Source organism: Calidris pugnax, unplaced genomic scaffold (assembly GCF_001431845.1).
Source record: "Calidris pugnax isolate Ruff unplaced genomic scaffold, ASM143184v1 scaffold244, whole genome shotgun sequence".
NCBI classification, from domain to species: domain Eukaryota; kingdom Metazoa; phylum Chordata; class Aves; order Charadriiformes; family Scolopacidae; genus Calidris; species Calidris pugnax.
In genome coordinates this window covers 1,084,444-1,112,227 of record NW_015091141.1, presented here as the reverse complement: position 1 = coordinate 1,112,227, position 27,784 = coordinate 1,084,444, and the positions used below count along the sequence as shown (strand labels likewise).

At 57.7% G+C, this 27,784-nt stretch overlaps 1 protein-coding gene across 7 annotated transcripts in view; it reads right to left on the bottom strand.

Annotated features, from left to right (window-relative positions):
• Positions 1-219: 219 nt before the first annotated feature.
• Positions 220-27,784, bottom strand: part of LOC106897888 (ankyrin repeat and fibronectin type-III domain-containing protein 1-like) — a 269,176-nt gene continuing 241,611 nt past the window's right edge. For all 7 annotated transcript variants that reach the window (XM_014958854.1, XM_014958853.1, XM_014958855.1 and 4 more), the window contains 18 exons: positions 17,400-17,601; positions 16,866-17,073; positions 16,360-16,554; positions 15,990-16,103; positions 15,275-15,372; positions 13,734-13,824; positions 11,524-11,631; positions 11,184-11,283; positions 10,454-10,586; positions 8,951-9,070; positions 8,428-8,643; positions 7,880-8,046; positions 7,428-7,578; positions 6,511-6,679; positions 6,047-6,213; positions 5,285-5,495; positions 4,361-5,028; positions 220-1,441 (listed from right to left, as the gene is read on the bottom strand). In XM_014958854.1, the coding sequence (XP_014814340.1) occupies positions 1,154-1,441; positions 4,361-5,028; positions 5,285-5,495; positions 6,047-6,213; positions 6,511-6,679; positions 7,428-7,578; positions 7,880-8,046; positions 8,428-8,643; positions 8,951-9,070; positions 10,454-10,586; positions 11,184-11,283; positions 11,524-11,631; positions 13,734-13,824; positions 15,275-15,372; positions 15,990-16,103; positions 16,360-16,554; positions 16,866-17,073; positions 17,400-17,601 (3,406 nt within the window). In that variant the 3' untranslated portion in view covers positions 220-1,153. The remainder of the gene's footprint in view (positions 1,442-4,360; positions 5,029-5,284; positions 5,496-6,046; positions 6,214-6,510; positions 6,680-7,427; positions 7,579-7,879; positions 8,047-8,427; positions 8,644-8,950; positions 9,071-10,453; positions 10,587-11,183; positions 11,284-11,523; positions 11,632-13,733; positions 13,825-15,274; positions 15,373-15,989; positions 16,104-16,359; positions 16,555-16,865; positions 17,074-17,399; positions 17,602-27,784) is intronic.

Sequence of the window (27,784 nt, the reverse complement as noted above, 5' to 3'; positions counted from 1 at the left end):
TTATTGTGGCAGAGCGGGAGTGGTGTCTCCTTCTCTGGAGACATTCAAACCCCACCTGGACACGTTCCTGTGGGACCTGCTCTGGGTGGACCTGCTCTGGGAGGGGCTTGGACTGGATGATCTTCAGGGGTCCCTTCTAACCCCTACCATTCTGTGATTCCGTGGGGGATGAAGACACACTACGCATGAGGCCGCAAGAAGGAAAAGAGTGATACGCAGTCAGCAGCAGTCATCTTTACTATGGACCACAGGAGATCAGAAAAATAACCTTGTTAACAAGAGACCTAGTGGCTAACAAAATGTCATGCTATAGGACATATAAGAGAGGCCAAGCACAATCACCAGAACAAAATGGTAACTGAGGAGGAAAGGAAATCCCAGGGTGGTGCGCAGGGTGCTGCAGTAGATGCCCTACAGCAAACCTCTAGTGGTGGTACCAACACAGCTGTGTGCACATCTATGTGTGCGTGGGGCTGGCTGAGTGGGTTCCTTTTGCCTTAAAAACAAGTCAAAGGGTCTTCACCTCTTACACAACTCCAGTGCCTCTAGCACAATTATTATTAAATATTTTTTTTTCAGGAAAAAAATAATAATATCATTTTGTTCCAAGAACTATGTGCAAGAATTGTTTCTCCAGGTACAGTGAGAGGAGGGCAGACAGGAAAACACTCAGTGCTGTCCTTGCGACTCGTGCCCTCTCCTCATTGACACCACAGCCCTCCCCAGCAATCCTCCGTGGCTTTGCCTTCAGTGAATCCTAAACAAGGCTTTTCAGAAAAAGAAGAAAGAAAAAAAAAAAAGGTATTGCTGCTTCTTCTTGTAATATTTTTCCTCTCTCTCTCTCCCCCTCTTTCCCCTTAAAAATGTTTACTTTCAAAAATTCCATTCCTGCAGAGATTCCTCCCAAGCTCTGAGGTCTCCGCACTCCACCCTCCTCTTCTGCAGTCAGAAAAACTGAGTCTCGATGTCTCTTTGGTTAAAAAAAAAAAAAAAAAAAAAGAACACAAACAAATAACACACAGCCCAGTATGATCCCATTCCACCCCGCGGACGCCTGATGAGAGGGTGTCTGTGGAAGAAGGAAGCATCAGAGACGAGCTGTCTGCTCTCTGGAAGCTGAGGTCCCCGTGCCGCCCGGCCGGCCCTCCTCCTCTCATACGGTGGTTGCTGGCCCGTACTGGAGCACCAGAGGGGACGTCTCCTTGATCCGGACATAGAACCGTCCCTCAGGCTGGGTTGTTTGGAGGGACAGAGGCAAGAAGTCATCAGGAAGCCACTGCTCGCTCTCGTCAGAGGCAAACACCAGTCCAAAGTGCTCCAGCTGCTCCTCACCATAGCAGAAGGCGGCCGAGCCACCCAGAACACCGCGGGAGACGTCGTTCATCTCCAGCACCACCAGCTTCACCACCTCCCCGGCGGACGTCTGGCTGGTGATGTGCAGCTGTGGAAAGAGAAAGGTGGGAGAGATGGATGGTGAGGGGGAGGAACCGCGGGCTAGAGGCAGCACACAGCATGTCCTACAGCGGTGATCATTTGGGTGGAGGAACAGCCAACCCAGTGCTGCCCAGTGAACAAGCGGCAGCAGCTTGGGGGTGCCCAAACTCACACACTGCTTTCTTGTCTCCATTGCACCCTCTGAGACCTTACATCTCCACTCCTGCACGTGTCACCTACGGCTCACCCCCTCCACTCAGGCTGTCCCACCGTCCTGTTACACGTGGCTGGAGATGGACAGTCCCAGCCCTGCTCCTGGAACCATGGAGGGATCTCCACAACGTCCCTCTGGTGAGCAGGATCCAGACAATCAGACCAGCGGAACCACAGCGGCTCTGCCAAACCAGCGGTGCTGAGCTGACGCCTCTTTGGGAAGTGCTGCTAAATTTCATCTCATTCACAAGCTTGGGGTTCTCCCACCAACAGCCACCCTCACTCTCCCTCTCCGATCCCTGGGGGACTGCCCTCTGAATCCCAAATACAGCTGAGAAAATGAGCTCATCTGGGCTCTGGCTGCTAACAACCATCGGGAGCCCACTACTTGACTTCAAAGGCCCCAGAGCGGGACATCCATCCTCGCCCAGGCAGAGCAACGGTTTCCTTTGGCATGTCCGTGGGAGCTTGCGGAGCACGGCAAGCAGTGCCCTGGCAGGGTGGTCCGAGCCCTCGGCCCACGTGAACCCCGCCAGCTCCCAACAATCATCGCAGGGCTCAGCTGATTTACGCCAGCCGAGGAGCCTTTCCTTTGAACTCGGCTTTCTTCGAGAAGAACATCATAAAAAGGCTTTCAAGCAGGCGTGTCCAGAGCTTTGCAACTTCAAAAGCCACGTGGGCAGCCCGCCAGGAACCCGAGGGCTGCGCTTCAGTTGCATAGAAATCTATGGTAATTTCTCAAATGGAAAATAAATACTGCAAGTCAGATTCCTCTCCGCTTCTAAAGTCCCTGCTGGGTGGGAGAAACCGGCTATCAAAACTCCCCAGCAATAAAACCCATCGGCCCGTCAGCTCTGTCCTTCCTCTGCCATTTCAAGGGCTCGGACAGCTCCGTCAGCCTCTGCTCTGGGCACCAAGAATGTCGGGAGGGAAACTTCAACAGGGGAAGCAGCTTCATGGCTGGGAGCAAAGGAGGCGGCAGAGCCGGAGGGGGACCTGCCCGAGATGCGAGCCCTGGGAGACCTCCCCCATGGGGATCCTGCAGGACCTGCCCGAGATGCGAGCCCTGGGAGACCCCCCCCATGGGGATCCCACCTGGAGCAGGTGAGGGTGGTCAGAGCCGGTGGTGCTCCACAGAGCCCCTGTGGAGAGGAACTGGGTCACACAGTGGCTCCAGCACCCCCCAGCTCCTGCTGTGAGGAGGCAGCTCTGCCTGGTCCCCTCCACAGCCCCTGTGGAGAGGAACTGGGTCACACAGTGGCTCCAGCACACCCCAGCTCCTGCTGTGAGGCCTCTGAATCCCAAATACAGCTGAGAAAATGAGCTCATCTGGGCTCTGGCTGCTAACAACCATCGGGAGCCCACTACTTGACTTCAAAGGCCCCAGAGCGGGACATCCATCCTCGCCCAGGCAGAGCAACGGTTTCCTTTGGCATGTCCGTGGGAGCTTGCGGAGCACGGCAAGCAGTGCCCTGGCAGGGTGGTCCGAGCCCTCGGCCCACGTGAACCCCGCCAGCTCCCAACAATCATCGCAGGGCTCAGCTGATTTACGCCAGCCGAGGAGCCTTTCCTTTGAACTCGGCTTTCTTCGAGAAGAACATCATAAAAAGGCTTTCAAGCAGGCGTGTCCAGAGCTTTGCAACTTCAAAAGCCACGTGGGCAGCCCGCCAGGAACCCGAGGGCTGCGCTTCAGTTGCATAGAAATCTATGGTAATTTCTCAAATGGAAAATAAATACTGCAAGTCAGATTCCTCTCCGCTTCTAAAGTCCCTGCTGGGTGGGAGAAACCGGCTATCAAAACTCCCCAGCAATAAAACCCATCGGCCCGTCAGCTCTGTCCTTCCTCTGCCATTTCAAGGGCTCGGACAGCTCCGTCAGCCTCTGCTCTGGGCACCAAGAATGTCGGGAGGGAAACTTCAACAGGGGAAGCAGCTTCATGGCTGGGAGCAAAGGAGGCGGCAGAGCCGGAGGGGGACCTGCCCGAGATGCGAGCCCTGGGAGACCTCCCCCATGGGGATCCTGCAGGAGGGTGGTCAGAGCCGGTGGTGCTCCACAGAGCCCCTGTGGAGAGGAACTGGGTCACACAGTGGCTCCAGCACCCCCCAGCTCCTGCTGTGAGGAGGCAGCTCTGCCTGGTCCCCTCCACAGGCTGGAGACGAATGGCTCTGGCTCTCCCTTCCCCAAAGGCACATAGTGGGGGAGCACAGACCCCGGGGAGAGGAGGCTGTGGGAGGGCCAGAGACGTGGCAGGGGGGGTATGGCTGGATTTTGGCAGGGGTGGCTGTTTGAACACCAGGACATGATGAGGGAAACCCATCAATGTCACCTTTGCTCACTGCCTGCCCATGCTGGGTGCCACTGACCTACTGTCAGCCACTGAACCACGAGAGCTGAACCCCGGCTTCACTGCCCTGTCCCCCAAAAATACCCTACCCATGGCCCTGGCTCGCTCCCTCCGCAGCAGTGGCTACTGCTCCTGCAGAGCCACGTGCCCTGTCCTGCGCTGCCAGCAGTGTCATCACTACTGCAGGGACGAAGGGAGGCAGGGCAGGAGTGCTGCGGGTCGCCAGGGGACCTCATCCCTGGGACGGTGAAGGATGGAGAGGCCAGTGCCAGGCGAGGGTCACACACCACTGCCTGCCATCCCATCCTGCCCGCTCTCTCCGTCTGGGCACGGCAGAGCCGCGCTGCTGCCCTTGGCAGGCTCCGGTACCTTGACACTGGTCTCTTTGGAGAGTCCGGTTTCGTACTGCGGGCAGACCCGCAGGGTGACAGAGCCCGGCTTCTTCCCTCGGTCAGACGAGCACCCGGCCTGCTCCGCCTGCTCCTGGAAGCCCTGAGTCCACTCGGCCGAGCGCGTTCGGAAGACGGGCTCAGAGCCCTGCCTGCCCCGGCTGCGCTCGGGGCTGGGTGTTGAGCCAGTCCCCAGCCTCAGCTGGCCGCAGTGGCCCACGGTCCTGCTCTCAGTCGGGGAGCTGTCGACAGAGCCAGGGCAGGACTTTCTGGCCGCCGGGCAGAGCGGTTTGGGGAAGTCCAGGCTGCTGGTTCGAACGCAGTACGCCTGCCGCTTCTCCGTGATGCGCAGCAGCTCGATCTGCCGGCTGGGCAGCACGAAGTCACTGTCATAGAGCTCGGGGGGTGGCCGGGGCTCCTCCGGAGGTGGTGGTGGTGGTGGTGGTGTCTTGAGCTCGTGGGTCTGCAGGACGTCCGGGGCACTGTCCCGCAGGGTGCGGGCAACCCTCCTGCTGCAGCACTCGGGCCCCGAGGAGGAGTACACCAGGTCGAGCTCCTTCGGGCTCTGTGCCCTGCTGGAGTCGTAGTCGCTGTCGGTGGCCAGGAAGACCTCCGAGGAACCCTCCTCATCTGACAGTCCATGCGAGTCTGCAAGGGGCATAAGAGAAGCAAAGAGGGGCTCAGCCCTGCTGTCGGCAACCCCAGCTGAAGGTTTGCACCAGATGGAGTCCAAGGAAGCCCCCAGGCGTTTATCCCCTTTCTGTACACCCATGCTGCACTCAGCCAGGCACAGGCAGAGCAGGTCCTGCCCCAACCGAGACTGACGCTGGCCCTGCCAGCTCCCCTGAGCATGGGCAGCCCCCTGAGCCCACCAGGCAGGAGTTTTGCAACACCGGGTCCTTACCGGAGTTGAGCTTACGGCTGGTCTCTGGCGAGGGCGCTGGGGAGGGCAGGTAGTCGAGGTGGGACGAGGTGGATCGGGTCTTCTCCTTCATCACACCGCCGGCCTCGCTGAGGAAGCCACTGAGAGACACCCCGCAGGAGGGCTGCTTGTACCGGGCATGCTGCAGGGCATCCATAATCCAGCGCATCTCACGCCAGATCTCCTCCATTTGCTGCCCAAATAGGAAATGAAGGATCCTTTAGGAAGCAAAACAACAGCAACAAAAAAGCCCCACAGCAAAGCAGAGGCTCTCCCCCCACACCTTTCCCAAAAAGTGAAAGCTTCAGGGGAATCCTCAAGTCAGGAAATCCCAAGAAAGTGCTCTGGGATGGAAAGATGCTGCTCTGACCACCAGCAAGTGCCAGTTCAGCAGGACCTGCCTGCTGCAGGCAGGAGTGCTGGGAAAGCAGATACCGTGGGCTGCTCTCTCCATCCCAAAATGCACTGCCAGGCCCTTTTCCAGCAAGGTGGGAACCTGCAGAGCAGGAGTCCTCAGCTCTCTAATCAGGATTTTTAATGTAATCATCACAGTAAGAAGTTTCTAGATGAAGCCCTGCCTGCTGCTGCCCATCTGCCCCGTTAGAGAAACCCCATGGGGGTTACACCAGTGAACAGCCCTGGTGAAGATGCTCCTGTAGCTCCTCCAGGGCATGACAGTCCTGGCTACGCCCCATGGGTACCTTCGAGCCTGGCTCCCTCCCAGTGCGTTCCCGCTCCGTGTACCTGGATGTAGTCCTGAACCTGCTGGTGCCTCTGCTTCGCAGTGGAGAGCTCGGCGTCGGAGAAGGCCTCCCTGAGGCTCTGCTGAGAGAGGAGTGACTCCAGCTCCAGGAGGGCAGAGACCTGGCAGTACTGGGTGATGAACTCCCGGTCATACGTGAAGAAGTGGACTGGGAAAGGAAAAAAAGAGAGGGAGGAGTGAAAAATATCAGGTCCTTTGCTGTGGATACCCTATTGGCTCCTCCCCACTCACCCAACATATTGGCTCCTCCCCACTCACCCAACACAGGGAGGAGGCGACACTCTCCTCTACCCTACCTGGACAGCCCTCAGCATCCCTTTCCATCCCTCCTCTCCTGAGGAAGGTGAAGGAGCTCCAGCCCACCCCACTGCCTGTTCTGGCTCTTGGAAGCTATCAGATGGCAAGGAGAGCGGCAAAGATGACTTTTGGCATTCCCCCTTCTCACCTAGCTCAAAGATCTGCAGTGGCAGCGTGAGGAAGCCGGAGCGAGGTGTGTAGGGGTTGTTCTGGCCAGGAGCAGTGCAGACATCGTCTGACGGAGGCAACAGCAGCAAGAAGGAAACCTGGCCCCCAAAGTCCAGCACCTCTTGGCTATACAGACGGAAATCTTTGGCCTGCAAGAAGACACTGCTGGTAACAGCTGCAAACATCACCTGGTGGGCCCTCCACCAAGTCCTCATCCATAGAGGAGTCCTCCAGGACCACCTGCAGGTGTGGGACACTGCTGTTTCAGCACACAGCCAGGAGTTCCTTGCTTCTGACATAATCTGCACACCTCCCTTTCTCTCCTATTTCTCCTAGAAGTCTGGTCAAAGTCACTGGTCCCTGAGAAGTGCCACCACTGATGGCCTCAGCCCTGCCCAAAGAGGTGCTCTCACAGCTGCCCGGCCAGAAGCATGTGCCTGGCACTGGGGCCAATGGACACCCTCCCAGTGAATACTCAGCATGGTGGAGGAGGGATTTCTCCCCATGCAGTCTGGCCCAGAAGGCTGCATCTCCATCCCATGGCTGGCCAGGTCCCATCCTGCTTTGGAGGGGCAGAGATGGGCTGGTCTTGTGCTGCAAGGGCTTAGCCCAGGACCAAACCCCACGGCAGGCAATAATGCAAACCCAGATTCACTATCCTTGCTTCAAAGGTGTATGTGAGGTTAAGACAAACAGCTCCTGTGGACACTGTCCCTGGGCAGGCAGATGTTTCAGATGCTGGTTGTCCACCATTTGCACGCAACTAAAATCTAATTGATACTTCAGACACCCAAAGAGGGACCAGGGGCTGTGGTAGCCTGCTTGCTGCGGTGACCAGCATGGTGCTGCACAGCTCCTTCCCCTCCCTCCTCCCCAGAACTTGGCATCTGCCTGTACCTCTGGCAGTGGGATGTTGACCAGGGTCATCAGCTCCTTGATGGCCACCTGGAGCTCCTGAAACAAGTGGTTCTGGGAGGTCTCAGCCTCTGGCTCCGCAGGAACAGGCTCCTCCATGCTGGCCATCTTCTGCAGCCATTCCCACTCCTCCCTGGAGAAGGACAGAGACAGACTCGTGCTGCTCAGATTGAACCTGAATGTGCAATCACTACGAGAACTATGTTTGCTTGGCTGTTCCCCCCGAGATGCCGCAGCATCCCTGGGGATGTGGGAGCTGAAGAGGCAGAGGGGTTTGCCCCAGCTCCAAGCTGCATGGCAAGCGGTGGGACTGAGAGGGAATATCACGCTGCAGCCAGAAGCCTGAGCGGAGAAGAGCAGCCATGAGGGTGCTCTCAGGCTGGATGAGACAGAGGAACATGGCGTGTCCAGATGAGCTGCCCTGCGAGGCTCACCTGGAGATGTTGGGGTTGGAGCGAATCTTGACATGGCAGAGGATGTTGGGGAGCCGCTCGGGCACCAGCACTCGGATCTGATCCACGGCACTGCAGAGCTTCAAGTAGCCCAGGTAGAGGCCTGGGGACAGGGCATGGCTGCTCCGCTGGTGGTAAGCCAGCTTGTCCTGAGGAGAAAGGCACTGCTGGATCGGGCAAGCCCTCGCAGCAGGGCTTTCTCCTGCCCTCACGTTGGGTGCCACGGTGCAGCCAGCCCAGCCGGCAGCAGCGGAGCGGCAGAGCAGGTACAACCCAACGCTGCCGGGATGAGTCCGGCACTGGCCTGATGCCTCCCCTCAGAGCAACAGGGGGTTTTCAGGCTGGCTGGGCTCTGCTCCCCCTCTGCCTCTGGCCAGGACCAAACACTCGGTAGCCCGAGCTCTGCCATGGCTATTGCAGCCTGAGGAGGAGCAGGGAGCACTGGTGGTCCCTTGATGGAGCACCTGCCCCAATGGCACCAGCGCACACCAGTGATGCAATCCCCTGCCCCAGTGGCACCAGCGCAGCACCTGGACGGAGATCAGCAGCGTGTCCAGAGCAGTGGGCTCCTCCGGGGAGGACACGGACTTGCGGCTGGTCTGCAGCTTGCAGATGGGAACCCAGCGGACACTCTCGAAGGTCTGGTTGGTCTTCACCTCCTTCAGGGTGACGATGAGGATGTTGCCCTGTTTGTCTTTGACGGGCTCGAAGAAGACCTGCCCCAGGTCGTGGATGCCCAGCAGCCCCTGTGTGATCAGAGGGGAGGACAGGAGAAAGCAGCGGGTCAGGGGATGGCTGGGGGTCTTCCCTCTGCCAGCTGGGAACCAGCCTGCCCAGAAAAGCACACACTGACATCCCCCAGCCCCTCTGTATGAGATTGCCACAAAGCCTGACACCCTACTACCCCACAACCGGGGTCCTGTCAGGGAGGACAAGGCAGGGGCAGGACTGGCAGAGCCTGGGGTTTTCCTGGGCATGGCACATCCATGTGCTGCTCCCAAGGGAGCTCAGCTCCCCAAAAAGCACTCGCTCTCCCCCCATGCCCACCCTCACCTGCATTTGTGAGATGGCCAGCAGCATCTTGAAGCGCGTCTGCAGGATGCAGGAGCAAGATGACTGGGAAACGGTGACACATTGCCGCAGCCACAGGATCTCATCCCACATGCATGACACCTGCAACACACCAAAGGGCCATCTGTCAGCCCCGGCCACTGCTGCCTGCAGCTGGTTCACACAAAGGTGTTTTGGGGGTGTTTCCCTTTCTGTTTGAGCTGGGTTGGGAATGTGCACGGGCATGTATCACCTCTCAGCAGGGGTGCGATTTCCTGTGCCACAGGCACCCTGAGATGCCTCCAGAGCCTGTAACCGAGGGAAGGACCATGCCATGTCCACTCAGATTCTGTCTTCATCTAGGACTGAGACCTTCCTAAGTTTGAGTAGAATCATAGAATAATAGAATGGTCCAGGTTGGAAGGGACCTTTAAGACCACCAAGTCCAACCATCAACGCAACACTGCCAAAACCACCACTGACCCATGTCCCTCAGCACCATGTCTGCCTGGCTTTTAAATACCTCCAGGGATGGCAACTCCACCACTGCCCTGGGCAGCCTGTTCCAACGTTTGATAACCCTTTTGCTGAAGAAATTTTTTCTAATATACATCCTAAACCTCCCCTGGCACAACTTGAGGCCATTTCATCTTGTCCTATGGAAGTGCCCAAGAGAAGAAGAGAGAAGACAGCCTTCTCCCTCAGTAGATAAGAACCATCCAGGCTGCCCACCTGTCACTACTGGCAGTGGAGGACCAGACAGCAGCACCCTGCACGTCCTGCTCTGTCTGACAGAGGCAGAGCTCCTGCAGCATGATGCTGCGGTGAAGCAGTTAAACTGTTGAGAAGATGCTGGCGTCCCTGTGAGGCAGCGCCAACCCATCACGGCACGCAGCCTGCACAGCACGGTACTGGCCCATCACCCACCCTTTGGGCTTCCAGGACTGGGACGGAAACTCCATTTCCTGGTGGTTTGTCGGTCCATGTCGAACCCTGGTGAGCAGCAAGCTTGTGGGCTACCTGTGCTGCCAAGCCTCAGTGCCCAGGGTGGAGGGAAGCTGCCAGCCCAGGGCAGTCGTGGTGGACGATGCCCACTTGGCTCAGCCCGGCACTCCCAGGGCTGCAACCAGCTCTTGGCATCGCTCTGTCCCATGGAGTGTGCAACGGCAGCAGCAGAGCCGAGGTCATGCTGGGAAGCCCAGGAACTGCCAGATGTTGTGTCATCTGGTGCAAGGAGCTGGACTGGCTCATGCTCCCTTTATGCAAATGGGTGCTGCTCCCAGCCCGAGTCAGACCCAGCCAGCCCCGGCGAGACCCCCGCAGCACCCGACTACTGCTTCCTGCATGGGCAGCACCGGGAAAGGTGCTGCAATGAAGGTGCTCTGCAGATCGTGGTGGCCATCATCTCAGCAGCACCCAGGCTGGTGGCCAGGCAGACAGAGGTGTGTCAGGAGACACACTGCTGCCATGCCCCAGTGCACAGCGCAGGGTCCATGGGCCACCCACCTTGGTGAACCAGAGAAAATCCTGCATGAGCAGGCAGGAGTAGGCGTCATCAATCTCCACCACGGGGATCTGGTCTTCATGGGTCACCAGAATGTTGTCATCCTTGTAGAAGATGGCTGTCAGGTAGAGGCCCCTGCATGGGAGGGAAGGCAGACTCTAGTGTCACCCCTGGCTGCCAGCTTCGTTTCCCAAAAGGTCGCTCTTCCAAGGGCAGAAGAGATGTCTTGCCCTGGGTCTCAGCTCCTCTCCAACAGCCCATGGCAGAAGACATACACAGCCAGTACAGGAGCAGGAAGAGGAACCCAACACTGCCAGCAAGACCAGCCTGGCCAATGCCACAGCTGATGCCCCTGCCAGCATAATGGAGGGTGATGGGGCCAGGCCTGTGCAGGAGACATGCTGGGGTCTCTGCAGGCCAATCATGAAGGTGAGAGGGTGGTGGGGTCTAGAGGAAGGTGGGGTGTTGGGAGATGCTTGGAGATGGCACAGGTATCTGGGTATGGGGGCAGCTTGGCCAGTCCAAATGGAAACACCAAGTAGAACTATTTGATTTCTGGGCAATGGGGCTCATCTCCACTGACATCACCAGCTTGCTCTAGGCAAGGACCCACCTCTGAGCACACCCCAGCCCTGGGCTTGGAGATGCAGCTCCTGGCTGTACCAGGACGGGCAGCCCTATGTCCCTGCTGGGAAATGGGCTCTCCACCACTCCTGCGCATCAGCCTCTCACCGTTTCAATGTCTTGAGAAACTTGCTGCCGGGGTGGAAGAGGTGCTTGAGGCTCTTGGAGACTGAGTGCTTCCTGCTCTGGGGCTGGTTCTTGCACGGCTCTGGGGAGCAGAGAGCAGAGGATGCTGCAGCAGGAGACAAAGGGCCACACCAGCAGCCCATGGCGCGGCATTGCCAACCTGGTGGGAAAGCTCTGCCAAGGTCTGCCTGAGCTGTCTCCCTGCTATGCTCATCCATGGGGCAGACCTACTCCTGGTACCCCCCCAGCCCATGCCACAGCCCTGGGGGGCTGACTGGACCCCTCACCCCAGCCTCCCCGCAGCGCTGTGCCGTGCACTCACCATGGCAAACGCAGTGCTGGTGGACAGTCTTCACCTGGCCCAGCAGATGGTCCAGAGCTTCAGCTTGTCCCCTCCGCCGAGGAGCCCGGCCATCATACTCTCGCCAGTCTGTCAGGGAGAGACCAGCATCACCTCCAGCACCTACCCGTCAGCCTGGGAGAGACAGGACTTCCCGTCCCCTCCCTTTACATGGCAGGTCACCTCCTGGCACCCCATTATGTGTCCCACAGACATGGCATGGCATGGCATGGCAGCACCCCTGGGTGCTGAGCACCTCTGGCTGGGTTGGGCTCTGGGAGATCCCTGGTTTTGTGCCCCTCTTTCCAGGAGCACCCTGGTTCCGCTCAGCACCCCATGGCCACCAGCCACCCTGCAGCATGGTAGAAGGGAAGAACAAGGTCCCGTCTGTTGCTGCTGCACTTCACTGGCCTTAAAAAGTAAAATTCTTTCCAGTGTCTTCCTCCAGGTCTTCTCCAGAGCTGCAGCTTTCTCCATGTGAGTGCTGAGAGCTAGGCTCCCCTCAGCAAACACATAAATAAGCTCTTCTGCCATCTCCACCCGTTGTGAGATGGCAGCAGGACGAGGAGTGGGACTGGGGACCTGGCGGCGCTTCTACCTCAGCTTTACATTAATTGCTTTAAACAACCCTGTGTCCTGCCTGCTGCTGTTTTCCATGGAAAGTTCAGCTCTGTTAACTTTGGCTGGGGCTAACCACTATTTTTAGGAGCTTTAAAAACACCCAGGGAGGTGCCTGATTATATTCTGCTGGGCCAGGGAGGGATCTTTACTGAAGGGAGAAATATTAATGGAGATAAAAATAAATAAAACCCACTCATGTCTGATTTGCTTCAGCTGAACTCTTGTGTTGATGCCGCTAGATCTTGGTCACAGGGAACGTGACCTGTGCAGGGTTGCAAGGGGGCTTTAAAGTGGTCGCAAACATGACCAACACCTGCTGTCAGGCCAGGGTAAAGCCAGGGCAATGCAGCACAGGCGTAGACTCACTCTACGCCTCCATATACACGCAAATGTATTTTTGCATCTTTCCATCCAGTGCCCTACAGTGCCTGCGTATCTGCAGCCAGAGCTATGCGGGGTCTCTGGGCCCACCTCCTCAGGCTGTTCGTGGTGCATTCACTGCTCACATGCAGCATCCCTGGTCCCTCGCTGCCTGCAAGCGCAGTGGCAGGGACGTGTCCCACCGCCCTGCTGCTGCCCGTCGGGACAGGCTCCATCTCCCTGAGGCACGTGGGGCTGCTCCTCACACAGCCCCGGGTAGAGATCCCGCGGGACCGCTGTGCATGGCCACAGCCAGAGCCAGCTGGGGACTGGTGCCAAGGGGCAGTGGCCACCGCGGAGTCCGCTCAGCCCTCAACTTCACCCTTTGGGGCTGCTCCTTCCAATTCAGCCCTCCTGGCCTGTCTCCCCCCAGCACCCTGGTGGTGGTGGTGGGGGTGTCTTGAGTGACACTGCGGGGCTTTTCCCCACCGCTTGCCCTGGTGCCAGTGTGGGGAGGTGAGGGCTGACAACCCAGAGCTGGGGCTCGTGACCCCCATCCCAGCTCAATGCTGGAATGTGGGTCCCTGGGGCTGGGCTGGGACACGCGGTGGTGCAGGGAGGGCTCGAGGCCCACTGCCACCCAGGACCAGGATGGCTCTGAGCCCTGGGGGGTCACCTCCAGGGGCTGAGCTGGGATGTCTTGTCCCACCATGTCACCCCTCAGCATGTGCCAGTGGTGGTCTTACAGAAGCTTGGCTGCTTTGGGGCAGATGTCATTGAGGGGTTAAGGAGTGATCCCTCCCAAAAGCTGCCCTGCGCTAAATTAAAAACCTCTGCTAAAACACACAGGGGTGTTCTCCTCCTTTCAGAGGAGATGGCTGCATTACTTTCCTTTTAACTAAGAAAGCAAAACATCTTCTCTCCTAATTCCTCCTTAGGATGGGCTGATCCAGGTGGCTGTTTTAACGGCTCAGCCTTTATCAGGTGGCAAGGAGAATTTCAGGTTGAAAAACGAGTATTTAGCAAAGCTCCTGTTGGCTGGAGGCAGCCTCTCTGCCCGGCCCAAGACCCCAGATGCTGCCTCTGCTCCTGGGTCTACCAGACCCCATCCCAGCAGGGAAGACCCCCAGAGAGGGACCCCCAGACAGCACAGGGAGCTGCTGCCTCCCCCCATTCATCCCACAGCAGGTGCCGGCTCCCGTGGTACTTACTGGAAGGGATGGCGAAAGGGGGCACGGAGGCTTGCGGGGGACCCCAGCCCTTCATGTTGTAGGCGGACACTTGGACGTAGTAAGCTGTGCCCTGCGAGGAGGAAAGCCATGCTCAGCCCACCAGCACCTCTCCTGGCTCGGTTTGAGAGTGAAGATCCCCCACCCACTCAGCCCAGTATACCAGTACACCATGTGGAGTACTAAACTGGGGGCCCGCAGCCTGGGTCACTGGCTCTGACGTCCCCCAGCTGTACAAAGCTCTTGTTATCAGACACCAGAGAATCCCCACAGCATGGGTGGGTGTTTTTGAAGGGAGGCAGAGGAAAGGGGACATTGTGAATGCCCTTTGCTGGGAGATGCTCCAGCCCCAAAGACATGGGGCTTCCGCAACCTGGAGGGTGGGGATGTTGCCTTCCCGCTGGGATGCACGAGGATCAGCCCCTGGAGACAAGGAGCTGACCCAATGCTGTCAAGGGCTTGTGGCATGGTGACAGTGATTAAAGGCCTCTGATTAAAGCCCACTCAAACTGCCAGATGTTGCAAGGCCTCCAGGCACTCATGAAGATGGACAGGAGCCTGTGAAGCAGCTCTGAAAGCATGACTGATGGGCTTGGGCCAGCTCCGTGCAGCAGCTCTGCTCCAGGCTTCGCTTGAGCCCCATCCTGCCGTGGACCAGGACAGCTCTTTTGCCCTGACAGCGGCTCCAGGGCTCCGACACCACTGCCTGGGCTAAGCCCTTCTAGCCACATCCAGGGCTTTCCCTGCTCCTCAAGCTGGTGGTCCCTACCTGCTTGCCCCGGAGCTTCTGTGCTGCACATCCCTGGTAAGGGTGACCCCATCCACCCCAGCATCTCTCCGTGTTCCTAACCCAAGCTCCATCCTGTCACAGCCCCCATCCCGCCCCATCTTCCACCCGCCAGTCCAATGCATGCCAGAGACAGGATGGCAGTCCCTGGGGAAAGGACAGCTGACAGGACGCGTGGCCCCTGTGGTTCTCAGGAAGATAAAACAGTGGTGGGCCCCAGCCCCAACCAGCCCAAGATCTTGCTGAGCTCCTGGAGGTGGAGAGACAGGGCTGGTCCCCTCCCTCTCCAGTGAGCGATGGGGCTGGTGCGGGGGCTTGGTCTCTGCAGGTGGCAGAGGAATGAGCCACTGATTTATTGGCAGGAGGAGCATGGTTGGAGACGGGAGCTGGGTGGGGGACAGAGGATAAATCAGGCACTTAGTGAATGGACCTGTTCTGCCTTTCACTCCAGTGTCCCCAGGCATCCTGTGCAAGGGGTTTCCCCATTGCCAGGGTGACATGGCCATGCAGGGACAGACAGATGCCTCTCCTGGCCCCACGCTCTTAGCTCTGCCCACAGGCTGTGCTGAACACCCCCATGGCACAACCCTACTCCTCCAGCTCGAGATGATGCCTCATCCCCTCCCACACTGGCTGCAGGGAACAACCCCATGGGCTGCACCATGCCAGCAGCTTTCCCTGGCCTTGGGCTGTCCCCCCGCAGCCTGGATGCCCGAGGGGCACCCCAAGAGCTCACCGACACCAGCCCCCGGATGGTGAAATGCAGGTTCTTCAGCTTGTCAATGATGGCTTCCCCCAGCAGTGGTGAGAAGGTTGGGGAGCAGCTCCACTCCACTGAAAGGAGAGAGACCCGAAGTTGCCATGTGGCCCTGGAGCAGGGACAGGCTACCAAGGCTGGCTGCAGCATGCCAGGGCCAGCAGCTGCAGAAGGACCGTGGGCAGCAGCAGAGGGAAGGCAGGGGAGAGGGGGAGCCGCAACAGGGGGGACAGCATGGGGAGCTGTGGTCCTCCTCACCCAGCTGTGTCAGCCAGGGCCAGCACCCTGAGGTGATGGGTCAGGAGCTGGGAATGGAGGAAATTCTCCCAGAAGCCAAAAAGTCTGGTTTAAATGGGTGAGGGGTGAAGGAGTGGCAAGAAAGCAAAGCCCCACTGCTTGTGGGGAGCACACAAATGGCACTCGAGTTTTGCAGGAGGTTGCACATTGCAGGTTTGCAGGTGCAGGAGGCTGGTTTGGTCTGGCTTGGACTGTTTGGGTGGCAGCTGCGTGGCATCACAGAATGAAGCCCTGGCACAAAGGTGGCTTGGCAGGGGCTCAGCAGCACTGCCCATGCCCCTGGCACCCTGGAACGGCACACACGGGGTGACCGCTCCAGCACGTCCCCCTGGCACACCTGAGGTGCTTGCCATGGCTGCATGTCCCCCTGCACTGCTGTGGGGACCCCGATCATTACCTTTGTACTTGGTGACAACGGCTGAGTTAACACTCAGGGGCTCCCAGAAGGTCACCTGCACCGAGGAGCTGCTGGCCACAGAGAGGTGGACGTTGGTGGGGGCATCTGGCACTCCTGGGAACAGAGAGCACAGGGACCGCTACAGCCAGGACGGTCACTCTGAACCCCTCAGTGTCCCTCCTGGGCCTCCCCTGCACCGAGGGACACGTGCACCCTGTTGTTGCTCACCCAGTGAGCCCTGGCTACAGGGTGCAAGATCCTCAGATGGGTGCTGGTGCAGCCCCATGCCTGGACCACAGACAGCTCTGCTCCTTCCCCAAGTGTGGGGGCTGCCCCCCAAGCCCCCCCAAGCCCCTCTGCGGGCACTCACGGGCATGCTCAAACCCTGCCTTCATGCGCTTGTAAAGCCGGTATCGCCACTCCCAGGCCTTGAGCTGCTTCTCCTTCTCGGAGCAGTCGGCGTTGGGCGCCTCGTTCACCACCTGCGCCGTCAGCTCGTTGACGCGCTGCTCCGCTTCCCGCACCAGCGTGGAGAGGTGCAGCGAGCGGCTCTCCAGGCTCACGACTGCAGGGAGGGTGGACATGGCCGTGGGTCCCAGGAGGGGAGCCAGAAGGAGGGAAGAGAAGGTGGTTAGGGCAAGTCCATGCTCTGCTGACACCAAGTCCCCACCCCGAGACCCCGTCTTCCCCTCTGTGTCCTGCTCCCACATTCCACTTGAGCGCATGGCTCCACTTGAGCCCCAGCTACAGCCTGCACCAGTTTCCCAGAGCCCAGTGACTACTTTGTCACCTGGACCCCACTGCCTGGGATGGCCCGCTCCACCAGGCTGGAGACCCAGGTGATGGGCACGGCATGGTTCCCCCACACCAACTCACAGTGCGGGCTCTCCTTTGCTCCTGCTTGCAGCAGGGCCCTGGCGATGGGAGCGTTGTTGGTCATGATGGCGATGTCCAGGGGCAGCAGCCCCTCGCTGTTGGGGGTGTTGAGGTCCAGCTCCTCAGGGCTGTACTGCTTCAGCAGCTCCTGGACCCTGTCTAGGTCCTGCAGCTCCACAGCCTCGAAGAGGGCAGCATTGCTCTGGAACTGGGTGGGAGGAGAAATGCAGGTCAGTTGAGCACAGGGCACCCTCCTCCACCCCAGCCCTTCACCAGCACCCCACAAAACCGAATGGGGAGGGGCTGCCCTGGTCCCAGGAACTCAGGAGCATCAGCTCTTTGCAGACACTAATGAGCAAACGGGTGATGCTGAGCAAACACCTGGACCAGCTCCAGCTGAACCTCCTCCAGGGCAGCTTCACTTAATGCATTCTTGGGCTTCCATCCAGGTGATAGCATTGCCCATGCATGGACCCTCCATCCCCATCTTCCCGGCCATGGAAGTGCTGGATGGAGCCAGCAGGTCCTACTGACCAGGTAGGACTTGCGGAGCTTCTCCTTCTCGCCCCGTCCTGCCAGGCTGCCCTCGTCGAAGGACGTGTAGTTGACGCGGAATTTGCCTGACAGGTTTCGGTAGAGCCTCTTGGCCGCGTTGGGTGAGGAAGGGCCCGGTGGCTTCCTGGCCTGCGCCAGTTGCAGGTCCCGCATCTGCTGCGTCATTTTAGGGGAGGATGACCTAGGAGAGGGCAAGAAGGTGTGGGAAAAGAAGGCACGTGAGGATGTGCCAGAAAGGCACCAAGGCATGACCCAGGAGAGCCAAACCTGTACTGGGGCAGCAACGATGTGATCGGCTGCAAGGTGCCAGCAATGCCCTCATCAATCTGCTGTCTGCCTCCTCACCACTGCTGCTGGCCCCGCAGGGGTCCTGAGGGACCATATGAATGCTGTGGGTGAGACATTTTCTTCCAGGCCCACAATGCCCTCAAGCTGGGATGACCCAAGCAACCTCATGCAGCTCAGCTCTGCAACCAGTCCCCATCCCTCACACCGGGGAAACCTCTCCTTACTCCCAGTATCTGCCAACCAGCTCCTACAGAGATGGGTTGCCCCATCCATGGCTGCCCAGACCCCCTTGGCAGTGGGCTGTGCAGGGACTGAAAGCTTCCCAGCCCCACGCTTGGTGAGTGGTGCCCACCATGCACCGTCTCCACATCCATCCTTCTAGCAGGAACCTGTCTCCTGTGCTTATCACCATCCCTCAGTCCTTTGGTACGTTACTTTTCCCAGGGTCTTTATTTCAGCAAAGGGCACCCTCTGGAAGTGAAGCAAGAGCGAGGAATGTACAGAAGGCCATTTCTCACAGCACCAAGAAAATGCCAGGTCCCGATGGGGAGCAGTGACCCCCAGTCTCCTGCTCACCAGCAGACCCAGGCTCCAAAGCTGCTCCTCACCTTCTCCATCCACATTGATTAAGCTGCAAAATCTTTTCTCCGCTCTGATTTTGATGTCTACGTTACATAACCATGTTAAATATGTACAAGTCACCAGGAAAGCTGGCACCTTTCCTTAGCTTTGCAGAGGGGAACTGCCCCTCGCTCTGCAGCCGTGACCCTCACGTCCCCACCAAGACCTCACCCCACCGGCAAAGTCCGCGGTTTCAGTACAAGCGTGGCCTCGCTGCTGCATAGGGCTTTTGCCCATGAGTCATCCCTTACAGCTCCGAGGGTTTTCACTGGCGTCAAACATCTGATCCCCTTCTTGCTGAAGCCCATGGCACAGTGCCCAGACAAGGAGCATCGGGTCTAAAGAGCATTTAGCAAAGTGACGCTTAACACAGTTTCTCTCAGTTTTGACCTCATAGCCCTGTGTATAAGGTTAGATATTTAGGAGCGAGGTCTTCCCCATATCACTTTATGGGTTAAATATCAAGCAGGGGGTAAGCATGACAAAAAGCGTGACAGTTGTCTAGAAGGTCATGCCAGAATGCTACTGCGAGGCTGTGCCTGCGATGATGATGTTTACAAAGCCATCATCAGGAGGCAGGATATTAATAACAACCTCGCTACGTGCTCTTCATCCTCCCCATTTCAGATTAGGCACAGTGGGCTGCAGCAGCCCTTTAATGATTTTACCTTTTATTACTGTGATATTTAAAAGCGGAAAATGGTGGGGAGGTTGGCTCCTGACAATCACTCATCTCACTGGCTTCAGCCCACGGATTTAGAGGTCTCCAGTGTGGCCCAAGCCGCGGTATCAGGTTGCTGCCCTGGATTACTCCAGGGATGGGAGTTATCTGAACATAGGGCTTCACTGACTGGACAGACAGACAGCAAACACCAACCACAGGAACTTCAGGTGGCAAGACACTCCTAAGCAACTGTGTGGAGGTGGGTGAGATCTGTGCAGGAGGATCCTGCTGGTTCTGGTGGGGGGGAAGGGGAGCGGCTCTCCATCAGGAGGGCATCACCCCATGAGGAGAGACTTGCACGATGCAGGGAAGTGCCGGAGAACCAGCTCTGGGCTCACTGGGACCTACCCAGGGCTGAAGACAGAGCGCTCAGTTTACGGCCATGCCAGCCTGAGCACATCGTGTTTCATCATGGACATGGAGCAGCTCCTGGCACAGCCACTGCTGAAGGCTCCTCATGCCAAGGAGCTCCTCACATGGCACATACAAGCCTCTGCAGACAGCAAATACAGGACATCAGATATCAAGGGAGAAGAAAGGTATCACGCGGTTCTGCTGCCACTGGTAGACAGAAATTCAGAGAGAAAAGCCACCTGTACTTGTGGTGACAGGGCACTCCGGCAACCAGAGAGGCAGGTCCTGACCCATGGACCAAGCCCGAGAAGCTAAGTGGTATCTGACATACTTAGGAAAGAGAAATAACTGACTCTCTTGTGCTTAAGAGCTCCCTGCTGCCCAAGCCCTCCTCTTTCCACCCGAGCTGCTGCTTGAAGGTGAAGATGGCTCTTTTAGCAGGCTCATCAGCAAGATGCCCAATTCCTCTGTGATTCCCCTTCATTCAAGGAGGCAACAACGCTCTCCCATATCAGGAAAGGAAGAAAGACCCCAAAAGTACCTCTCTGGAAGCTGGCTTAGACCCTGTTGCAACAGATCCCTGCTCCATCCATGCCTGCAGAATCAAGGTTTAAAAAAGGAGTGGTGCTTTGGAGCAAAAGCACTTTTTTCTGCCAATTAAAATATATGGCAAATGACTGAGTACAGGCAGACTGGACAATTTGGAGGAAGTTCTCTCAGAGATGGTAGAAACAGAGACGACAGAGAAAATTCTCACTATTTTCCCCTCATTTGATTTGCTTTTAATGAGAAGCAAAGAGGCAGAAATTATTCAGAGCTCAGGAGTGAACATCTATCTATATTAAACTGGCTGCCCCAAAGATAAAAGAGTTTCCTGCCCTGTGGTTTATGAGTCATCTGGACTCGGTGAAATAGTCTTGATTTATCTAGAGCTAAACTTTGCCTGCGGTGGAGTAACTGATAGCTGAAAACAACACCCACAGATGTCGTGCCCTCGAGGTACCACCAGCCAACACCAGCTCACCCTGATGGCAAAGCCCCATCCTGCAGGGAGGTGGTGGGAGGAGGTCCCACCTCCTCTGCCTTTATAGTCTCAGTGCAGTCCAACTAAATTTATCTCAACCACAATCAGTTCTTGCTGCTAATTATTTACCTTCCTACTGCAAACACCGCAGCAGGGGACGGGTGTCTCGCCTGTCCTCAGCTTTCAGGCTGTGTTTGCAACCATTGGGGAGGTGGTGCACACAGCAGGTCTGCAATTCAATAAATCCATGTACCAGAAACCCCACGGAAAAGGCTGAGGTTCTGCTGGAGGATGCACTGAGGCTGGCCAGACCCATCTCACGAAACCAATACAATGAGAACAGCTTTTTTTTTAAAGGACATGAGGATGGGTGTGCATAAGACAACTTCATTTTATCCCTCCTGCAATGCACGCAAGCAAATCCTCTGGGTAGTTCATAAAGTTGTGGTTTCTGCATATTCTGGGTTTTAATGTTTCCAGCGCCACAGATCTTGGCGTAGTAAACAGTGCTAATAATTGTAATTATATGATTTTAAGTGCATTTTGTTTAAGGGCGTAGCCTCTCTGAGCCTCCAGCAGAGAACCAGTCCATGTCAGACGGAGATGCCCTGTCCTGCTGACGGGAGCTCAGACCCTGGGCTGGCTGGAAGGACCCCCGTATGCCCCGAGACCAGCAGAACCTGACTGTCCTTCCCTGGGCACTCGCCGGGATGGCTCACCAGGCGCCTGCAGCACCAGACCAGGGGCACCAGGGGCTTTGTCCTCCCTGTTGCCATGCACTGTCATCGCGGGGACAGGGGCTGGAAGTATCTGGACAGACAGGCAATGACCGTCCTGCTTGGAGGTGGCTGCTGGGGACCATGGTGGCCATCCCACCCCACCTCCCACCAGTGGGAGTCTGGGCTGTGAAAGGCTCATTTGCAAGCGATGTTGCTGCTGGTGGTAACGGCCTTCCAGCCAAACCCCAAAGCTGCCCAGTCCCTGCTTGGGCACGCTGGCTGTGGGAAGGATTGGCTCATGGGTAGTTGCCCACACTGGCAGCGAGGGGACAAACTCCAGCCCGTGGCAGCAGACATGAGCTCAGCACCATGCTCCCTCCTTGGGGTCCACGTGGGTGGCTGTCACTTCACTGCTCCCCGATGTCTGTGGCCTGATGCAGCAGAGAGAAGCCACGGAGCTCCATGCACGAGGAAAAGAGAGCCCAAAGGATGGAGGATGAAAGGTGTTAATGCTCTGAAAGAATGAGGCTTGGGGTGGGAAGGAGGAGAAGGACTGAGTCCTTGCAGAGCTCCTTGTAGCCTGGTGGTGTTGTGGGTGTCAGGGGCATGTTAGCACAACTGCCAGGGACACCTTCCTGACCCGCAGTCCAATTCGGTCCATACAATTATCCAGTGAAGGACTACCCAGGTCAGAAGAAGCCTAAAAACCAGCTATCGGGGACAGCCAACCAAACCCAGCCAACCTCCCCCCAGACTGGAAGCTTGCACCAAGGGATCAGCTGGCAAGACCAACAAGGGATCAGCTGGCAAGAACTTCTTTACTGTGAGAGTGGTAGAGCACCAGAACAAGCTGCCCAGGGAGGTGGTGGAGTCTCCTTCTTTGGAAATATTCAAAACCAGCCTGGATAAGTTCCTGTGAAACTTGCTATAGGTGGACCTGCTCTGGAGGGGGGGGTTGGCCTAGATGACCTCCAGAGGTCCCTTCCAACCCCATATGATTCTATGAATCTATGATACAGCCTGTTCCCAAAGGAATTGGGGCGCGAGGGCTCTTTCCTCCTTTGAGCACATTTGGCCCTGGGGTTGTGCAGGAAATCATATGGTATGGCCACAAACATCAGGACAATAAATACTCCACAGCAGAGACCACTCGAGCTCCTAACTCCCAAAGGACCTCCTCTTGGCTCCCTGGGACACGAACCAGAAGCTCTGTGCCCTGCACGAAGAGAAGCTGCTGCTGCACTTGCATTTTCCACTCTTTCTGCCTAAGCATAAGTAATTTTTCAGGACTGGGGACATAGAGACTGGATCCAAAATGGAGCACGAGTAAGAGAGCCCTTCCAAAATAGAGGGATTTCATAACCCCCCAAAAGGCACACTCAGAACGAGGACAAAACGCTGTGCTCAGCATCATTGCAAGGCAGTAGGACTCCCAGGAGCAGCCTGCACACCAGTTACCCACCCTGAGGTGTGAGGCCTCCAAGGTATTTAAATACCATGCAGTGACCTGGCCATGCAAAGATGGAGCAAAACACTCCTGCTCTGCGGAAACATCTGCGTGCCTGGAAAATGCACTTGCTTATTGAAACCTGGGTCCAGGGAAAGGCACCAAACCAGATCCAGGGCTTTGTTTGTTTGTTTCCTACAGATTTTCTCTTTTTTCCCCGCTTGGCAAACCCACTGGGTTTTGTTTTGAATGGAGCCGAAACGAGCATGCCTCTTTTGTTTAGCAATAACAACTAACTTATATAGATCCCGCTCCTGCCAGGACATTTTTGTTTGAGCTCCAGAAGCCCAGCGCTATTAGCCCAACGCTCGGAGGAGCTCAGCGCGGTGCGAGGCCAGAAGCTGCTGCAGAGGACCTGGGTCGGTGTAGTCTCCTGAGCATCAGGCACCCGTTTGCTCTGCTGCTGCCACAACAGGCATCCCACAGTGCACGTGAGGTGCTTCTTGAGGACCTTGTGACCCAAGGCAGCACCAGGCCACAGCGCTGGATCGGAAAGCCAACTCCCAGTAGCTTGGTACCCGAAGAAGTTGGAGGAGAAAAGCCCATCCTGGGTGAGATCTGGAATACCCCACCAGCGTTCAGTGCCCTGCACCTCCGCAGGGGAAGAAGTGGAGGATTCCCCGGCGGGAGCAGGAGGGCACAGCATCAGGCCTCACCGTCCAGGCTGTTCCCCGAATCTGGAGGCTTTTGCATCCCTTGGGGAATGCTTGTGCTGGGAGTGCAGCAGCTGCAGTGAGCAGGGATTTTGGGACCAGCTCGGCTGCTGGAGGGGCTGTGGCAGGGGGGAACACGTGATGTCCCACATCACGGGCCGACTGGTGAGTTGCTGGTGTCTTCTCAAGGCACAGTCATGTCCCCTGGTGCAGGACAGCAGGGAAGGGCCTGCCTGCGTGGCTCACCCCCACCTCACCCTCCTCCTAAATCACAGGATCTGAATTTGGGAGGGACGGAGACTTCAGGACTCCAAGAGAGGTTCGGAGCCAACCCAGTAGATCACTCGCTGACAGTCTGCGGAGGCCTCCCATAAAACACCCCATTTCTGCAGGCCCAGCAGTACATTTGGGGGGGAAGGGAGCAGAGACGCTCAAGAAAATTCTGCTGCAACACAATGCTGCTGCTGCTTCTCTATTTTTGCTTTTTTTTTTTTTAATTAAGCATCCCAATAACATTTTTCAAATGAGCCCAGAAGGAGCCTGTGGCTCAACCCCATTGAAACATGACCGAAATCAGACTTTCAGTTCCTGTGTCCCCCATGGCCATCCCCTGAGGTAACTGCTGTTATGCACATGCTGCAGCCACAGAGCGGCACCGTCGTGGCTGTGCCCGTGCAGCCGTGTCCCTTCTGCCCTGCCGGCACACACCCCTCACCCGGCATTGCTCACTGCTCCTTGGGGACCACGGTGAGGGACGGTGTGCGACGGCTGGCTCTCCAGCCACGGCAGAGGATGCTGGCTACCCTCAGCCTGTGAGTGCCAGCCCCGAGCGGCTCCGCAGGGGACACCGGATGGCACAGCCTGGCTCGGGGCACCGGAGTGGTCCCTTGAGGGAGGGGAAACATGAAAGCCGAGGCTCAAACAGGCTCCATCCGCACACCCGGGTCAGGAAGGAGATGGTGCAGGGGAGAATTAACGTCCACGTTAGGCCCTTGGCTCTGCACCCCAGCCCGGCTCTGCCAGCTTCACTGTTTTCACAAGAATTTACCCCAGCAGAGCTCCTGGCTCACCCTGCCCAGAGGCTTGCACCTAGAAAATCTGCCTTTCTGCTTTTGCGCTCCCAAATTTCCGTGTGGCTTGAGCTATGCGGGCGTGTGCATTACAGAACAAAGGTGTCCCTGCCTGGAGGGCGTCAGGAGCCGCTGCTCGGGCTGGAGCATCCCCCTGTCACCAGCACCACTTGTCCCTGGGGCACCTCCCAGTGCAAAAAGCCCCCAGTCCCTCCCCATCAGCATGGGCGCTGGGAATCTGCTACAGGGAGTAGGGCTCAGCCCTGGGCTCCCACCTCCCAGCCAGGGTAAGCCCTTCCCGCTGTGCTCCCCGCAATGCCAGCCTTTAATTGCTGCTTGACATTAAGTATCTGAGCAAGGAAGTCTTGGGTAAATGTTCTTGCTATGGGAACACACAGTGCTGAGTCTCTTTAATTACATTGTTTTTGTTTGGCTTTTTTTATTAGTTGTGCTGTGGCTTCCCCTCCCTGACAGGCCAGCGAAGCACACGCTAAATATGGCCGGGTTTAAAGTCCGCCGTGAAACCCGAACCGCGGCACCAGACTGGCTGGACGCGGTGCAAGCCAGGGTTACGCGGGACACGCATTCCAGCCGCTGCAGTCCTGCTCCGGCCCCGCGCCCCCCCGGCCTGCTCCAGCACCCGCCATCGCAGCGGCTCACAGCACAACCACCGTGCATCCTCCTCCTCCTCACCCACTACATCCTCCTGGGAACACAGCCTCACCCTTCGCTCCATGGACCCCATCCCACCCTGTGTCTCCGTCCTACCCATCAATTCCACCCTGGTCCCCATCCCACCCTGTCCCACTGTACCCATCAGTTCAACACTGGTGTCCATCCCACCCCATCTCCATCATACCCATCAATTCCACCCTGGTCCCCATCCCACCCTGTCCCACTGTACCCATCAGTTCAACACTGGTGTCCATCCCACCCCATCTCCATCATACCCATCAATTCCACCCTGGTCCCCATCCCACCCCATCTCTATCGTACCCGTCACTTCCACACCGATCCCCATCCCACCCTGTCTCCACTGTACCCACCAGTTCCACACTGGTTCCCAACCCACCCCGTACCCATCACTTCCACAGCGGTCCCCATCCCAAAGCGCCCTGCCCCACACCTGCTCAGCCCACCTCCGGGCTGCCCCTCGGGGCCAAGGAGCCCTCTTCCCACCGGCCATGCCGCTTTCATCTTCCTCTGCCCCCCTTGTTATTTTAAAGGCATTCCAGAGGATGCTGTCAGGCTTGGATGTGGTTTGGTTGGGTTGTTTGTTTTCGTACTGGAGGTTTTATGATCGCATTGGGAACGAGCCCTAATTGAGCTGCGATTCGAATTGCAGTCCGTGGGTATTTGTTTCATTTTTGGAAGGGCTTAAACGGCAGCGCAGCTTAGGCTGGAGAACGCATTTGGTTTTAACTGGAACCTGATGGAGACAGGGCTGAGCAGGATGGGCTGTCCCGAGCCGTGACCAAAGCTCATGGGGAAGCCCTGCACGGCCGTCCCGGCGCCAGGTACCCACGGCAGCAACGGGAAGCGCCGGGTGCGACCACAGCCCTGGGACCACCCGAAACCCCCGCCGCTGCCAGGCGGGAGGCAGACGGAGCCAGTCCTGCGGTGCCGAGAGCCAAGCGCAGCCCTGGAGCTTGGCTCAGCTGGAGCTTGCAGCCACCCTGCAAACCCCTACGCCCTGCAAACCCCTGCCCCTGCAAACCCTGCATCCTGCAAAACCCTGTCCCCTGCAAAACCCTGTCCCCTGCAAACCCCTGCTGAACAACCCCAGTTCCCTCAGCCTCTCCTCGTAAGACTTGTGCTCCAGACCCCTCACCAGCTTCGTTGCCCTTCTCTGGACCCGCTCCAGCACCTCAATGTCCCTCTGTCCCCGGCAAACCCCTGTCCCCTGCAAACCTCTGTCCCCTGCAAACCTCTGTCCCCTGCAAACCCCTGTCCCCTGCAAACCCCTGTTCCCTGCAAACCTCTGTCCCCTGCAAATCCTCTCGCCTGCAAACCTCTGGACTGCAGGGTCTGTGACCTTGTGCCCCCCAGCAGCCCAGGGAGGGAGCTCAGCCTGGGGGCTGGCTGGGGGCTCCTTCTCCAGTCAGGAGCTGCCTCCAGCCCTGAGCCGCTCGCAGGGACCAGGCAGCAGAAATGGACAGGACCTAAAGGTCAGCGCCCAAACTGCCCTTCACAAGATTGACGTCGGTGTCAACTTCTGCTGACCGTGCCCCATGCCGACTGCCAGAACTAGGAGTTCAGCCCCAGTACCCAAAATGTGCCTGATGCTTCTGGCACTCGCAACCTGCTGGATGGACCTTTGCAGGTAGGGACGGGAGGACAGAGAGATTTCCAAAGCACAGAGGGACCAGCCGAGCCCCTGCTCTGCTTTGGAACAGCGCTTCCTCCCGTCCTTCCAGAATCCCACAAGCCCGGATGCTGGAGCAGGTCAAGAGTGCTCTGGAAGATACCCCCGACCTGCTGGCACCATCCCGGCTAAATCAGACTTCCGCATATTAAAAGCGGATGAGCAGCGGGGACTCACTGCCCTTCTTTCAGGAAGAAACCCTATCCCGGCTTGGCCTGCCAGGAACGAGCACCGCTCTGTGCCACAGATGCATGTGTGCAAACTCTTCTCGGGGGTATCAAATGCAGAAGCTGAGTCATACGACGCCTGGTCTCAAAGATCACTGAAGGCAAAAGGAGGGAGAAAAAACATATCCCTAGGGGGTCACAGGGTCCCAGCTTGGACCCAGCCAGAGCAGAAGGTGGGTCCTCAGTGTGGGGATGCTCAGCCGTGCGGCCAGGGCCCAGCTGCTATGCAGCGGGAGGAGTGAGAAAGGATGTAAGACCATGCTTATCCAAGCTTGGTCCCATCACTTTGCTCAGGCCCTGACACCCGTTTCCTGGAAGGGAGTGGGGCAGGCTGCTGGAGAAGCTGCTGGGGCAACCTCAGTCTGCATAGGGCCAGTGGCTGCATCTGAGCTGATGGGAGATGGAGCCACGGGTGCCATGATGACACTGCCCCAGCTCCTCTGAGGGCTGCCACCACGTACTGCACCCCAGCGAACAGCCGGGACACCCCAGGAGCAGGAAGAACCACTAACTTGTCCCCCATGATGGCTCAAGCGCATGCAGGAGGAATGCTCTGCATGGCCTCGCACCAGGACAACATCCCACACTGCCTCCTCCTCCTCCTCACCCCGCTGAGACCCACTAGGGTCCTCCCCCCCGAGACTGGCTCCTCCACAACGCCATGCCCCACTCCTGGGGTGGTGGCGCTCCGCAGCACCCACGCTCCCAGGACCACTGGTATGGTTCAAATGTTGGCTCAGCTCTGAGTTCCGCTGGAAACAGGCCTCCTGGGAGCTGCATCCCCCCTGCCTGTTCCTGGGGCTGCAGCTTGC